Below are 15,995 nucleotides of genomic sequence, written 5' to 3' on the forward strand. Positions count from 1 at the left end.
AACATCAACTTGGGAGTGGAGAATCGGAAAAAGAGAGTCTCCAACGTAAAGAGCCGATATTGTTCCATCATTGTCATTACTCAACCAATTTGTAGTATTTTTTTTTTGTTTACACCATAAAAAAATTGTTTATGGGAAACTCATTGGACTGATATTCCTTTGGCCTCGATTTGGGAAAACTGTGGGATCTCTGTAGAAGGGAAAACTATTTGAAAATTGATGCAAAATCAAAGGATCATTAACAAAGTATTTAGTAGTAGTCTTCGGTTAGCTTAAGAGATCAAATTCGATGCGATAACCCATGTGTCGTTCATCTGGAGCTCCAACTTGTCCAAATCCAGCCATGTGAAAGTGGTCCAAGGAGCAGAGCTTGGGGCGGAAATGAGGCTACTTTGTCAGCTTTAACACTTCGATGTGGCTGGAGCTGGAGCTGGGATTTATCAGGCGGCGCAGATCTGGCTCCTGACTTTGGTCAACTAAGCCGACAAGTCGATAAACTAGCCAGCAAACGATATGTGTGAAATCACTGCGGCAAAATTTGTAAACCAGTGCAATTTACAGTCCCTGCTCGGGCGGCAGTATACGAAAGTTTTTGATATTTAAGACTTGAATTAATGCTAATTTATTTATAGATCTATAAATCAGAGTACAAATCAAGATAGAACATGTTTTTTTTTCTAAATATTTATTAAGCGATATGATTTTCTGCAAGTGCAAAGAAATATGTGTGCCCCATTGCACTCATTCAAATCGCCACCTGCAACCCAATTTAATGGCAACCCGCTAATCTTCATCTATCTCTATCTCTTTTCCAGTTGCGATTCACACTTTGTCGGCGACTACTGTCAACACCGAAATCCGTGCAATTCGATGCGTTGCCAGAATGGTGGCACCTGTCAGGTGACCTTTCGCAACGGTCGGCCGGGCATCTCCTGCAAGTGTCCTTTGGGCTTCGACGAGTCCTTGTGCGAAATAGCGGTGCCTAATGCCTGTGACCATGTGACTTGCCACAATGGAGGCACCTGTCAGCTGAAGACCCTGCAGGAGTACACGTGTGCGTGTGCCAATGGCTATACAGGTGAGGTTTCTAGTCCCCCAACATAATATTAGAAAACCCAGGATCATAATACTCTCTATCCCCCCCAGGTGATCGCTGCGAGACGAAGAATCTGTGCGCCAGCTCGCCCTGCCGGAATGGAGCCACCTGCACTGCCCTGGCCGGAAGTAGCAGCTTCACCTGCTCCTGTCCACCAGGATTCACCGGTGACACCTGTTCCTACGACATCGAGGAGTGCCAGTCGAATCCCTGCAAGTACGGCGGCACCTGCGTCAACACCCACGGATCCTACCAGTAAGTGTTCATATCTAATCTATATCATTTTCATAAAATTTTAACAAATCCCTTATTAAACCTTTTTAATTCAATTTATGCAAATTGCCATCGACATTTGCATATTTTTGTCAAATCCATCGATTACACATCGAAAAACATCAAGCAAACAAATCGATGAACATCGAAATTCCACCCTGCTGAATATCAATCGAAACGCCGATTGTCAATAAATCGAATTGTCAACGGATGTGATAACTCAACTTCCCGCTGACAAGTGCAAATTGTTTTCTCTGTTCGACAAAAGATCAAACACGTCTGATTCTGCACCGTTTGCTCTTGTGCCCCCGCAAAAAACCAAAAAAAAAACCCTAAAATCCCCGAAATCGATAACAAATCATCGTTGCGAAACGATTAGCATATTATCTAAAGCTTGGCCGCTCGCTGGCTTCCTTTAATTAATGGCAATTTAAGAGTAATAATTTATAAAATCTCATTTTATTTCGTAGCGATTTGCATAGCTTATTGATTTTCGTTTAGGCCAACAACAAATTGCCAATTGGCCCAACAACATTTCCACTCTAATTAAAACACACAAAACGCGATCGACCTATAGAAAATCAGTCGTCGGACAAAAGATCTCAAATTTCCGGCGATCTTTTGTCTAGAAATACAAAACTTTTTACTCATTTTGGGAACTGGTTCAGCCACGTAAATTAAATTACTTCGTTTTCTTTGTTTTTTTTTGTGTCAGTTTGGAATCATTTGCATTTTTAATTTGAAACACACAAATTATCCAAAGGGAGCGAGGTGTGTGTGGGTATTTTTTATATACATATATCTTTTCTAAAAACCATTTGAGCAGAAAAGTGCGATGTGAACATGTGTTTGCTGTTTGTTTTAGTTTAGTTTGACTGTGGATGTTTTGAAAGCAATTAGCATACACTTGAAATAATTCCACTTTAAAAATTAAATAATAAAATTTTAAAAACGGTTTTTCTATTGAATATTTTGAAATATAAGGGGATGGTGGGGCGAAGCCGACCACCTATAATAAAAGGACATAAAGGTACCCTGGAGAAAAAATTAAAAGCCCATAAATTGCAATTAAATTAAGACACGCCTCAGCTTGGTCCTTTTGTGTATCTCTTCAAAATATAACATTAAATCCCCATGATAAATCGTTACGATCGGGAAGAGAATGGGGGGCCTAAATGATCTTCTGCCACCGTTGAATGGCTGGCAGGGCAATTTGCATAAATTTCATATTCGATTTGTGGATTTTATGATGTTTCTATGCTAAAACCTGTGGCCAAAGCTTAGTCATGCTTTAGTTTATGAGGTTTTAGGTTTTGTGTTTCGTTCATTTTGGCAAAGACAGCGATTTTATTTGTCAACTGTCAGTTGGTGGGAATTTATTAATGGAAACAAACTGTCGAACACAAACGAATAATTAAGTGAATAGGTATTCGTGATTCGTTATTCATGGCAATTGGAATTGAATATTGAGTGGTTTGGTTTAATGGATGAATAATTTTCCATGGCAGTCGGTCAGAGGTGAACTGCATTTTTTTTCGAGTGCAGTGAATGTTAAACAAATTTTTGGGTAACCAAAACATTCCAAAAAGGTTAAGAAAATAATAAATAACTTAGAAATATAAAGATGAACTCAAAATATTTATCTATTTACTGTTTTTTTTGAATGAACTGAAAGAAATTCGCTGGTGAATCACTATTTGTGCTATAAATAATTGAAATCTGCCTAGATTTCACTTGCTCATTAAGAGCCCCACACCCATACAACAATAAAGACAAAAAAATCAACGAACCCAAAAACCAAAATCCAATCTTCATTTAAAAGATAAAAAAGAGAGGCCCTAGGGCTATTGGCCTGCTGAATTTCACATGTCAATCAAAAATCAATTTTTTTACGGAATGTTTTTCTGTTTTCTTTTCTTTGTTAGGCACCGGCAATTTTCAATTCAAAGTAATTTACTCGAAAACCTTTGGGGAGATGGGAACTACAAATGTATGTGTATGGGGATTGGGGTAAAGTGCGGGGTCTCTCCGAAGAATTCGGTTCCCCAAAGAGTTCTGTTTTGGCCATGCTGACTATTTAAAGAGTTGCTGGTTGGTGCCTTTTAATTGTTTAATTTAATTAAATGCTCTTTAATGGTCTTAATTAGCGCTGGGAGAGGCGTGGTCTTGTCCATTGGCCTTTTAAGGTGCTCCCGACGCGGCCAAAACACAAAAACCAAACCCGTTTTAATGGCTGAAGAAAAAAAAACCATTTCTCAAGAATCCCAGTGCAGTTGGAGTTTCGGTTCGGTTTACAAGGCACAAGCAAATTAAGTTTAAATCACATTAAAGTATAAAGTATAAGAATGAAAGAAGAAGCGGCCGTACAAAATCAAAGTGAACAAAAACCCGGGCCATAAAAGAGAGTCCCAGAGAGAGATACTCCACTGGAGTTTTTTCTTTTTTTTTATTATATATCTTTGTTTTTTTTTTTGGCTTTGTGGTAACCGAAAAACCGGTCGAAACTCCTCTAAGCAATACTCACACACACACACACACTCGCTCGAATTAAGCCCCTTTGGATTGAGATACAAATCCAGATCCGAATCCGAATTCGAACTGCAAAACGGAAGTTCAGGCCAGGGACAAATTTTATGGTTTCCCTGGTAGTCTGGTAGCTGGTATCTGGTAGCCAGGCCGAATTTAATTGCTGTTAACCCGCGTTTAATTGCTGTTCTCGCTTCTGTTCCAGATGCATGTGTCCCACGGGCTATACGGGAAAGGATTGCGACACCAAGTACAAGCCCTGCTCACCATCGCCCTGCCAGAATGGCGGAGTTTGCCGGTCGAAGGGTCTGTCCTACGACTGCACGTGCCCCAAAGGTGAGTTGTGTTTTGTCATTATATAAATATCTTTAGTACGAAGTTTCATATCTATTGCTTGAGTAGAAACCGAGATACTTAAGGTTGTTTAAGCAGCTTTTTAAATATTTAAAAATTATCTCAACCGAATTAAATTTTATCAAACGTTTTTGATTCCTGAATGTATGTATGAATGTATGAGTACCAAAAATAATAGACGAACCATCTATAAAATCCGAGCTATCATAACTTTTCTATTTATAATCTTAAATCAAAATGGGCAAATAACAAAATTTGATATAGTACTCGTTTTTAAGGCAAGCTATTCAGATTTCAAATTGGATGTACTTATCTTGCCTTAAAACATACTATATAAGTAACCTACACTTGCCGAAAATAGTTTTAAAGTCGTAATGGTTAATTTAACCCCCAAGTAGTAAAATATAATTTCTAACTCCCACTTGAAGATCAGTTATTAGAGGTCGATTTTCGATTTGAGCAAACCCAACCGGAGGCTTTGGGTTCTCAGCAATCAGAGGGAAAATGGTTCGACGCTTTCCGATGAGAACGCTTCTCAGCGCCTATCGATAACCAGTTATCGATGATGGTGAATCATGACTCATGACTGGCCACGAGCCAAATGGAAATAGTCGCCCACGCCGAAGTATCTGAAGTAGCTGCCACAAGGGGCAAACTCGTTTGTCAGCTAAAAACCCCTTTGCCTCCTCGTTTTTTTTTCATTTTTTTTTGACCAGCCCAGCATCATTCATCAGTTTTTTGACTGCAACTTTTACATTGCAGCCCATTCCCAGTGCATTTCATTCCATTCCACCATTCCGGGCGCATTACAAATTTAAAGATCGTGGCCCCATCACCGCGTCTTTCTTCTGTTTCTTCTGCAGCTTCCTCTCTTCTGGCGGTTTCTTCGGCTTCCTTGGCCGATTGTGTTGCATGACCTCCTTAGGGCGTAACTGTGCTTAAGCATCCATTCCACCCCGCAGATCATTGGTAAAAGTATTGGATGGATGGGTATGGTTATGGGCTCAAAAAGAGCGAGCAATGATAGCCTCCGGAATTAGCGCAATTTTCGCAGAGTTTAGTTCGCCAAACTCTTGCAGTTTCAATAGTTTTTCGCATGTGTTTCGGTCCCAATATTATTTATACGATTTATACATAGCTCACACATGATTAAATTTCAAAGCATTTGGTTCAAGGATGTTGAGTACCAAAAGTAGAAGCCGAACTCTAGAGACAATTAAAGTTATGATAGGTTACTGAACGAATTTCAACATCTTGGAGGCCCATTTGTCACAATAAAGTTTAAGTTCCTTCTTTGAATAGGTATATGTTGTTCTTAATGTTTTTCTGTATTTCTTGTAAGAATAATATTTCGTTTTTACTTTTAATTTTACCTTTATTTTTTCCTATGCTTATGCCTTATTATTTTTTGACGGATGTTTCCTTGTTATTTTTTTCGGTGCCTTCAACTTGTTTTCCCAGACAGTTGTTGTGTTTTTATTGTTTTTTTTTTACTTCTTTCTTTATTTTGCATAATGAGTGCAACTCCGACCAGCCCCTCCCCCTTTTTACCCCTCCCATGATGTGTTTTTTGTTGTTTTTTTGCACTCATTGCAACGTGATGTCCACAGGGCGATTCGTGTCGTGTCGGTTTCGTTGTTCGCTGGCTGTTGTAATTCGGTTGGAATTGCTCAACATTAGCCAACAACTTAGGTTTAAAAGAAACAACAACAGCAGAGTGCGAAAAAGGCGTTATAACATTTCCCAGTGCAGTAAATATTGCAAATTCCTGCTTTGGTCACACTTTCACACGATCTTTACAAGCATTCCAAAATCGAACTAAAGCTTGAATAGGAGCTACAAGAATACAAGCAGTACCAAATGTTTACTTTATATTTTCTAGTTTTGCTAGTTCATTAGTCAGTCAATAATTTAACCGCATGAATTTACCATAATCATACTGAGTACCAAAAATCATAATAATACAATCAATACAGTCCAAGTTACTAAAGGTTATCAACTGAAATTCAAAAGGATTCATAGACAAAGTCAAGATTTTATCCCTAGGTACTGCCATTCAATGTTTTCTGTTGTAATTGTTAATATGTGCAAGCTTTTCCCACCGGATCCATTTATAACTAGTATGCATTTTCCGAAAGTGCAATTTTCCAGTGCAATAAATATTGTGAGTTCCTGTTTTAATCCCTTTTTCACACGATGTTTAGTTGATCCGATCTATTTCGAATGCTTCATTTGAGTTTGCAGCCTCATTAGAATTTTTGATTGGGCGCAATTAAAAGGCCAGACACACAGTGCAAAGCTTATCAAATTGTTTTAGCTCCCCTCGCTGCAGTTTGTGCAGCTTGCAAATTGTCGTGTGCAATTCGCATCAATTGAAATGAATTAATTGAAAATTGCACACAAAACACACTCACACTCACACATGTGGGCTTAAATGCAATGCAAGCAGTTTACATGATGAATGCAAAATTACAATAAGAAAAACCACTGAATGGGCGACAATTGGCGACAGAAGGTTAAAAAGCTGATGTAGAAAAAGGAGGGATAAAGTAAAAAATGGGAGAGGACAAATATTTGTGTGTTACCCAGTGGGTTAATCAAGATCCTACTTTGGAAATCCCATTTGAAAATCCTAAAAGTGTGAATTATGGATTAAAAAACGATAATGTTATAAAATCTTTAAGTAAATACGACGAAAAGCCATAAAATCTAAGATTCACCTAAAAAAAATCAAGATATATAACAAGTTTTTTTTATAAAATTAAAAATACAATGAGATATGGCTTTTGAAAATAATATTATAGGTGTTTCGGAAATTAATGTTTTATATTTTTTAGAACTCGGAAGTAAGGTGAAAGTTGATTGGCATTGGATGTAGGGTTTCGAATGGTTGGAATAGAGTTCAAAGTGCGGTCACTAAGTGACTGGGTGACTTGAAAAAAGTGCAACAAATATAAAACACATGTTGTTGTTATGTTACATATGCTCTATCTCATTCAACTTGGTTTATTTTTAATTTTAAAATTGGTGTGGGGGGTACACTTAAAATGTCACTCTCGGCGCTTTTTTTTAGTAAAATTTTTTTTTTAATTTTGTTTATTTTTCCTGCAACAAGTTGCAGTTGCAAATAATAAAAATAATAATAAATGCCGCACACGCATGCATATTTTGTTGTATTTGTGGCCCTTCTTTTGTGGCATGGAGTAAAAAAAACCGACCAAGCAAGAAAATCCATTAAAAAAAAACAAATCTCGTGGGCGCGAGCGAGAGAGTGAGAGAGCACTCTTTCTAAAAAATAAAAAAAATACCATTGCAGGCACATAAAATGCGATTTAATTCCTCCAACTCACACACAGACCAAGAAAAATAAAGCGCAATGAACGAAGTCCAAAAACTCGATCGAGAGAGCAAGAAGAGAGCGAAAAAATGAAGCATAAACGGCATTTTTCCATTGTTGTGCGAAAGGGATGGCAGCTGAGTGTGGCGTGGCAGTGCGAGTGCGAGCGAGAGCGGTGATGGCTTGGCGCGCATTCGAGATAGTTTGACCGCGGCAGCGACGCCGACTGCGGCAGAGACGCAGACCGCGGCTGAGGCAGAGGCTTGGGGCAAGATATGAGACCGTGGGAAAGAACAACGAAAGACATGTTGTTGCTGTGTGTGTGTGAGTGGCCACATGTATGCTGGCACACCAACGGCCGCACAAATAGAGCAAATCAATCAAATTTAAAATGGGACCATATTAAAACAATGCCGCTATGATCCTCTTACATTTAAGGTGATTTTAGATTTAAATAAATATCAATAATCGCTAAAATCACAGTATTTTGTTCAACTAATGATAAGTATAATGTTGTTAATATGGAATCTTTAAAAGTTTGTTTTGGGGGATGCGATAGATCATTCTATTTGTAAAAACCTCCAAAATAACTATATTTAAATTTTCAAAAGAACAAGAAATTCCTGCCCCTATTTATTTTATTTAAAATTTAATATTAATTACGTTTGTTATATTTAGTATCAAAGTTTTTTTTTATTATGCCCTCTGCTGTTTGTGTGTTTGTTGTTTGCTTGTGTTTGTGCTGTGTGTGTGCGTCTGCGCGCTTTTTGCCTTGCCTTGTCTGTTTCCACGTTACACTTTGTTTGCCCATTCGCTTCGCATGCGCACCAGTGTTGCCAGCTGGCTATCATTGAGTGCTTGAAGAAAATCGCCATCTAAAGTTCAATATAAGCGTGACAAAATATAGCTAACTTAGACTTAAATGTAGCCCGATTTGGCGGTAAAATAGTCAAAGCCGCAACACTACGCCAAGAAGCGCATGCGCAACGGGGTAGAGAGATCTGCTCTCTATCTGCTCTCTTTCTCTCTCTGAGAAATAAACATGTGCAGCACAGCTGCAGAGCAACAACAACTTTAAGCGGCCTATTGCTTTTGTTCGTCTCCTTCGCACATTCGCTCTTCCTCTTCTTGTTATTGTTGTTGGTCTCTCAACCACTTTTTGTGTTGTTGCTGTGTTAACGTTTATTATTGAAGCATTTTTATGATGTTGCCATAAATCTGTTTATGCACTTCATTGCACAGTGGGTGTGAGGGAGATGTGAGATGGGGCTAGAAAGTGCGAGGGAATGGAGAAAATAGAACAGATGCACTTAAGTGTGACCGTTCTGCCCAGGACAAATATCGTCCTAGAAATTTTTATTTACTTATCTACATTTATTTTTTGGTACCAAATATGTTTTTACTAGAAACTGAAAGTAAAAGATCTAATGATATCTGATCTTTTAACTGTTTCCGTTTTGAATTTTCTTTAACTATCATTATTAGCATACAATTTACACATTTGATTACAATTAAAAAAAAAGTTGTCATATCCCTTTAAAATTTTGTTTTTTTTGAAGCAAATATACATAAATATAACCAATCAGGTATTGCCGAAAAAAAACAACCCGCTTTAATAATTATTAATAGATTTAGAATAAAATTTTATTTTTCAAACAAAGAAATAAATTTCATATAACATTTATTTTTTAATTACATTTTTTTGTAATTCTCTCTTGGTTTTATGATTATAGATATCACACCTGAAACAATAATGTTGAAGATCATATAAACAATGTAATGGCTCAAATATATTTTTAATAAATCAAATCATAATATAAATTTAATAATAATTTTTGTGATTGATATTAATTGTTTATCTTGATATTTTTAAGCATGCACAAATATGAATTAGTATTCGGGTATAATAGAACTGAAATATAATTTGTTCAATATTTTCAAAAATATATTTTAGGCAGTCCTGCAAATAAGAGTGTATATTCATGGGGAAATTATGATAAGCTTATGATAGTATTCCCTTCGTAACTTATCCCAACTAATGATGTGCCCCTATCTTTCAGGCTTCGAGGGCAAGAACTGCGAGCAGAACTTCGACGATTGCCTGGGGCATCTTTGCCAGAACGGAGGAACCTGCATCGACGGGATCTCGGACTACACCTGCCGCTGTCCGCCGAATTTCACGGGGAAGTTTTGCGAGGACGACGTGGACGAGTGCGCCCAGCGGGACCATCCGGTGTGCCAGAATGGAGCCACCTGCACGAACACCCACGGATCGTACAGCTGCATCTGCGTGAATGGCTGGGCGGGATTGGACTGCAGCAACAATACGGATGACTGCAAGCAGGCGGCCTGTTTCTACGGAGCCACGTGCATCGATGGCGTCGGCAGCTTCTATTGCCAGTGCACCAAGGGAAAGACGGGGCTGCTGTGCCACCTGGACGACGCCTGCACCTCGAATCCCTGCCACGCGGATGCCATATGCGATACGAGTCCGATCAACGGATCCTACGCCTGTTCCTGTGCCACCGGCTACAAGGGTGTGGATTGCTCCGAGGACATTGACGAATGCGATCAGGGATCACCCTGTGAACACAATGGCATATGCGTGAATACCCCCGGAAGCTATCGATGCAACTGCTCGCAGGGATTCACGGGTCCGCGTTGTGAGACGAACATCAATGAGTGCGAATCGCATCCCTGCCAGAACGAGGGCTCCTGCCTAGATGATCCGGGCACCTTCCGTTGCGTCTGCATGCCAGGATTCACCGGAACCCAATGCGAGATCGACATCGATGAGTGCCAGTCGAATCCCTGCCTGAACGATGGAACCTGCCACGACAAGATCAACGGGTTTAAATGCAGCTGTGCGCTGGGCTTCACCGGCGCCCGATGTCAGATCAACATTGACGATTGCCAGTCGCAACCGTGCCGGAATCGAGGGATATGCCATGACTCCATAGCGGGCTACAGCTGCGAGTGTCCACCGGGCTATACGGGGACCAGCTGTGAGATCAACATCAACGATTGCGACTCGAATCCCTGTCATCGGGGCAAGTGCATCGACGATGTGAACAGCTTCAAGTGCCTCTGTGATCCCGGCTACGAGGGCTACATCTGCCAGAAGCAGATCAACGAGTGCGAATCGAATCCCTGCCAGTTCGATGGCCATTGCCTGGACAGGGTGGGCAGCTACTACTGCCAGTGCCAGGCGGGAACCAGTGGCAAGAACTGTGAGGTCAATGTGAACGAGTGCCACAGTAATCCCTGCAACAACGGGGCCACCTGCATCGACGGGATCAACTCGTACAAGTGCCAATGTGTGCCCGGTTTTACGGGTCAGCACTGTGAGAAGAATGTGGACGAGTGCATCAGCAGTCCGTGTGCCAACAATGGTGTGTGCATCGACCAGGTGAACGGGTACAAGTGCGAGTGCCCACGGGGATTCTACGATGCCCACTGCCTGAGCGATGTGGACGAGTGTGCCTCCAATCCCTGCGTGAACGCGGGTCGCTGCGAGGACGGGATCAACGAGTTCATCTGCCACTGTCCACCAGGTTACACGGGAAAGCGCTGCGAACTGGACATCGACGAGTGCAGCAGCAATCCCTGCCAGCATGGCGGAACCTGCTACGACAAGCTCAACGCCTTTAGTTGCCAATGTATGCCCGGTTATACGGGCCAGAAGTGTGAGACCAATATCGATGATTGTGTGACGAATCCCTGCGGAAATGGTGGCACCTGCATCGACAAGGTCAACGGCTACAAGTGCGTCTGCAAGGTGCCCTTCACGGGCAGGGATTGCGAGAGCAAGATGGATCCCTGTGCCAGCAATCGGTGCAAGAACGAGGCCAAGTGCACGCCCAGCTCGAACTTCCTGGACTTCTCCTGCACCTGCAAGCTGGGCTACACGGGTCGCTACTGCGACGAGGACATCGACGAGTGCTCCCTAAGCTCACCCTGCCGCAATGGAGCCAGCTGTCTGAATGTGCCCGGCTCCTATAAATGCATCTGCACCAAGGGCTACGAGGGCAGGGATTGTGCCATCAATACGGACGATTGTGCCGTGTTCCCGTGCCAAAATGGCGGCACCTGTCTGGACGGGATCGGTGACTATAGCTGCCTGTGTGTGGACGGATTCGATGGCAAGCACTGCGAGACGGACATCAACGAGTGCCTGAGTCAGCCGTGCCAGAATGGAGCCACCTGCAGTCAGTATGTGAACAGCTACACCTGCACCTGCCCGCTGGGATTCTCGGGCATCAATTGCCAGACGAACGACGAGGACTGCACGGAGAGCTCCTGCCTGAATGGAGGCAGCTGCATCGATGGCATCAATGGCTACAATTGCAGCTGTTTGGCCGGATTCTCCGGCGCCAATTGCCAGTACAAGTTGAACAAGTGCGACTCGAATCCCTGCCTGAACGGAGCCACCTGCCATGAGCAGAGGGATGAGTACACCTGCCATTGTCCCAGTGGCTTCACGGGAAAACAGTGCTCCGAGTATGTGGACTGGTGTGGTCAATCGCCGTGTGAGAATGGAGCCACCTGTAGCCAGATGAAGCATCAGTTTAGCTGCAAGTGCTCCGCAGGATGGACTGGCAAGCTCTGTGATGTCCAAACCATCTCCTGTCAGGATGCAGCCGACCGGAAGGGACTGAGCCTGCGACAGCTGTGCAACAATGGAACGTGCAAGGACTACGGGAACAGCCATGTCTGCTACTGCTCGCAGGGATATGCGGGAAGCTACTGCCAGAAGGAAATTGATGAGTGCCAGTCGCAACCATGTCAGAATGGCGGCACCTGCCGGGATCTCATTGGTGCCTACGAGTGCAGCTGTCGTCAGGGCTTCCAGGGTCAGAACTGCGAACTGAACATCGACGATTGTGCCCCGAATCCCTGCCAGAATGGTGGCACCTGTCACGACCGCGTGATGAACTTTAGCTGCAGCTGTCCACCCGGAACGGTGGGCATCATCTGTGAGATTAACAAGGATGACTGCAAACCAGGAGCCTGCCACAACAATGGCAGTTGCATCGATCGGGTGGGAGGCTTTGAGTGCGTCTGCCAGCCGGGATTCGTGGGTGCCCGCTGCGAGGGTGACATCAACGAGTGCTTGAGCAATCCCTGCTCCAATGCCGGCACCCTGGACTGCGTCCAGTTGGTCAACAACTATCACTGCAACTGCCGACCCGGCCACATGGGTCGCCACTGCGAGCACAAGGTGGACTTTTGTGCCCAGAGCCCGTGCCAGAATGGTGGCAACTGCAATATCCGCCAGAGTGGCCACCACTGTATCTGCAACAATGGCTTCTATGGAAAGAACTGTGAGCTGAGTGGTCAGGACTGCGATTCGAATCCCTGCCGGGTGGGCAATTGTGTGGTTGCCGACGAGGGATTCGGCTATAGGTGCGAGTGCCCAAGGGGCACCCTTGGAGAGCACTGTGAGATTGACACCCTGGATGAGTGCTCACCGAATCCCTGTGCCCAGGGAGCCGCCTGTGAGGATCTCCTGGGGGACTACGAATGCCTGTGCCCCAGTAAATGGAAGGGCAAACGGTGCGATATCTACGATGCCAGCTACCCAGGATGGAATGGTGGCTCTGGAGCGGGCAACGATCGCTATGCCGTCGATCTGGAGCAGCAGAGGGCCATGTGCGACAAGCGGGGATGCACCGAGAAGCAGGGCAATGGCATTTGCGATGCGGATTGCAATACCTATGCCTGCAACTTTGACGGGAATGACTGCTCCTTGGGCATCAATCCCTGGGCCAATTGCACGGCGAATGAGTGCTGGAACAAGTTCAAGAATGGCAAGTGCAACGATGAGTGCAACAATGCCGCCTGTCACTACGATGGACATGATTGCGAGCGGAAGCTGAAGAGCTGCGATAGCCTCTTCGATGCCTATTGCCAGAAGCACTATGGCGATGGCTACTGCGACTACGGGTGCAACAATGCCGAGTGCAGTTGGGATGGCCTGGATTGCGAGAATAAGACCCAATCCCCGGTGCTGGCCGAGGGTGCCATGTCCGTGGTGATGCTGATGAATGTGGAGACGTTCCGTGGGATACAGGCGCAGTTCCTGAGAAACATGAGCCACATGCTGAGGACAACGGTGCGGCTAAAGAAGGATCCCCTCGGCAATGACATGATCTTCAAGTGGAAGGACAATCAGCCGGTGGCGGAGATTGAGGATACGGATTTTGCCCGCAAGAATAAGATCATCTACACCACCCAGACCTACCAAACGGGCATCCAAGTGCATTTGGAGATCGACAATAGGAAGTGCACCGAGTGCTTCACCCATGCCGTTGAGGCAGCCGAATTCCTGGCCGCCACGGCGGCCAAACATCAGCTGAGGAACGACTTCCAGATACACAGCGTGCGAGCCGTCGAGAATCCGGGCGATACGGGTGAGCCGCCGGCGAATGTGAAGTACGTGATCACTGGAATTATACTGGTCATCATCGCACTGGCCTTCCTTGGCATGGTTCTGAGTACGCAGAGGAAGCGGGCACATGGCGTTACCTGGTTCCCCGAGGGATTCCGAGCACCGGCGGCGGTGATGTCGCGCCGGAGGCGAGATCCCCATGGCCAGGAGATGAGGAACCTCAACAAACAGGTGGCCATGCAGTCGCAGGGCGTGGGTCAGCCCGGTGCCCATTGGTCGGACGATGAGTCGGATATGCCACTGCCCAAGCGGCAGCGAAGTGATCCCGTCAGCGTGGTGGGACTGGGCAACAATGGCGGCTATGCCAGTGATCACACGATGGTCAGTGAGTACGAGGAGGCGGATCAGAGGGTGTGGTCGCAGGCCCACCTGGATGTGGCCGATGTGAGGGCCATTATGACACCGCCGGCGCATCAGGATGGCGGGAAACACGATGTGGATGCCCGCGGACCCTGCGGACTGACTCCCCTGATGATTGCCGCCGTGCGTGGTGGTGGTCTGGACACCGGCGAGGATATCGAGAACAATGAGGATAGTACGGCCCAGGTGATCTCGGATCTGTTGGCCCAGGGAGCCGAACTGAATGCCACTATGGACAAAACGGGAGAGACTTCGCTTCATTTGGCGGCGCGCTTTGCTCGAGCGGATGCGGCCAAGAGGTTACTCGATGCCGGAGCGGATGCAAATTGTCAGGATAACACGGGCAGGACACCGCTGCATGCCGCCGTGGCTGCCGATGCCATGGGCGTTTTCCAGATACTCCTAAGAAACAGGGCCACCAATCTGAATGCCAGGATGCACGATGGCACCACCCCGCTGATCCTCGCCGCTCGTCTGGCCATCGAGGGCATGGTGGAGGATCTGATAACCGCCGATGCGGACATCAATGCGGCAGACAACTCGGGCAAGACGGCTCTCCACTGGGCAGCGGCGGTGAATAACACGGAGGCGGTGAACATCCTGCTGATGCACCATGCCAATCGGGATGCCCAGGACGATAAGGATGAGACGCCACTGTTCCTGGCCGCCCGCGAGGGAAGCTACGAGGCCTGCAAGGCGCTGCTGGATAACTTTGCCAATCGCGAGATCACCGACCACATGGACCGACTGCCACGCGATGTGGCCAGCGAGCGACTGCATCACGACATTGTCCGACTCCTCGACGAGCATGTGCCGCGCTCCCCGCAAATGCTGAGCATGACACCGCAGGCCATGATCGGATCCCCGCCGCCGGGTCAACAGCAGCCGCAGCTGATCACCCAGCCGACAGTCATTTCCGCCGGAAATGGCAATGGCAACAGCAACGCGAGCGGCAAGCAGAGCAACCAGACGGCCAAACAGAAGGCGGCCAAGAAGGCCAAACTGATCGAGGGAAGTCCCGACAATGGGCTGGATGCCACGGGCAGTCTGCGACGCAAGGCCAGTTCAAAAAAGACAAGTGCGGCCTCAAAAAAGGCCGCCAATTTGAATGGCCTCAATCCCGGCCAGCTGACGGGAGTCCAGGGCGTACAGGGAGTACCGCCCTCGAATTCGGCGGCCCAAGCAGCCGCGGCGGCGGCGGCAGCAGCGGCAGCCGTGGCGGCCATGTCCCACGAGCTGGAGGGCTCGCCGGTGGGCGTGGGCATGGGCGGGAATCTGCCCAGTCCGTACGACACCAGTTCCATGTACTCGAACGCGATGGCCGCTCCGCTGGCGAACGGCAATCCGAACACGGGCGCCAAGCAGCCGCCGAGCTATGAGGATTGCATCAAGGTAAGTGTGTGCGGTGACGAAAGACGTGAATTCTTCAGCATCTATTGGAGTTTCAACGTAATTCGCTATAGAAAAATTGTATATTTTGCCTATAGTTTAGACTAGAAGGGGTTTGTTGTGGCCACCAATAGGTGTTTTTCATTCAAAACGCGAATGCTGCTTTTTTTTATAATGTTCATCTAACATGTTCTAAAGGCTATTAGTAT

The 15,995-nt window shown here is 45.5% G+C and overlaps 1 protein-coding gene across 1 annotated transcript in view; it reads left to right on the forward strand.

Annotated features, from left to right (window-relative positions):
* Positions 1 to 15,995, forward strand: part of LOC119558289 (neurogenic locus Notch protein) — a 41,654-nt gene that overhangs the window by 22,788 nt on the left and 2,871 nt on the right. Inside the window, exons 3-6 of the mRNA XM_037871674.1 lie at positions 816 to 1,078; positions 1,147 to 1,351; positions 4,101 to 4,231; positions 9,647 to 15,789. Coding sequence (XP_037727602.1) covers positions 816 to 1,078; positions 1,147 to 1,351; positions 4,101 to 4,231; positions 9,647 to 15,789 — 6,742 coding nt within the window. The remainder of the gene's footprint in view (positions 1 to 815; positions 1,079 to 1,146; positions 1,352 to 4,100; positions 4,232 to 9,646; positions 15,790 to 15,995) is intronic.

This window comes from Drosophila subpulchrella, chromosome X (genome assembly GCF_014743375.2).
Source record: "Drosophila subpulchrella strain 33 F10 #4 breed RU33 chromosome X, RU_Dsub_v1.1 Primary Assembly, whole genome shotgun sequence".
Classification (NCBI taxonomy): domain Eukaryota; kingdom Metazoa; phylum Arthropoda; class Insecta; order Diptera; family Drosophilidae; genus Drosophila; species Drosophila subpulchrella.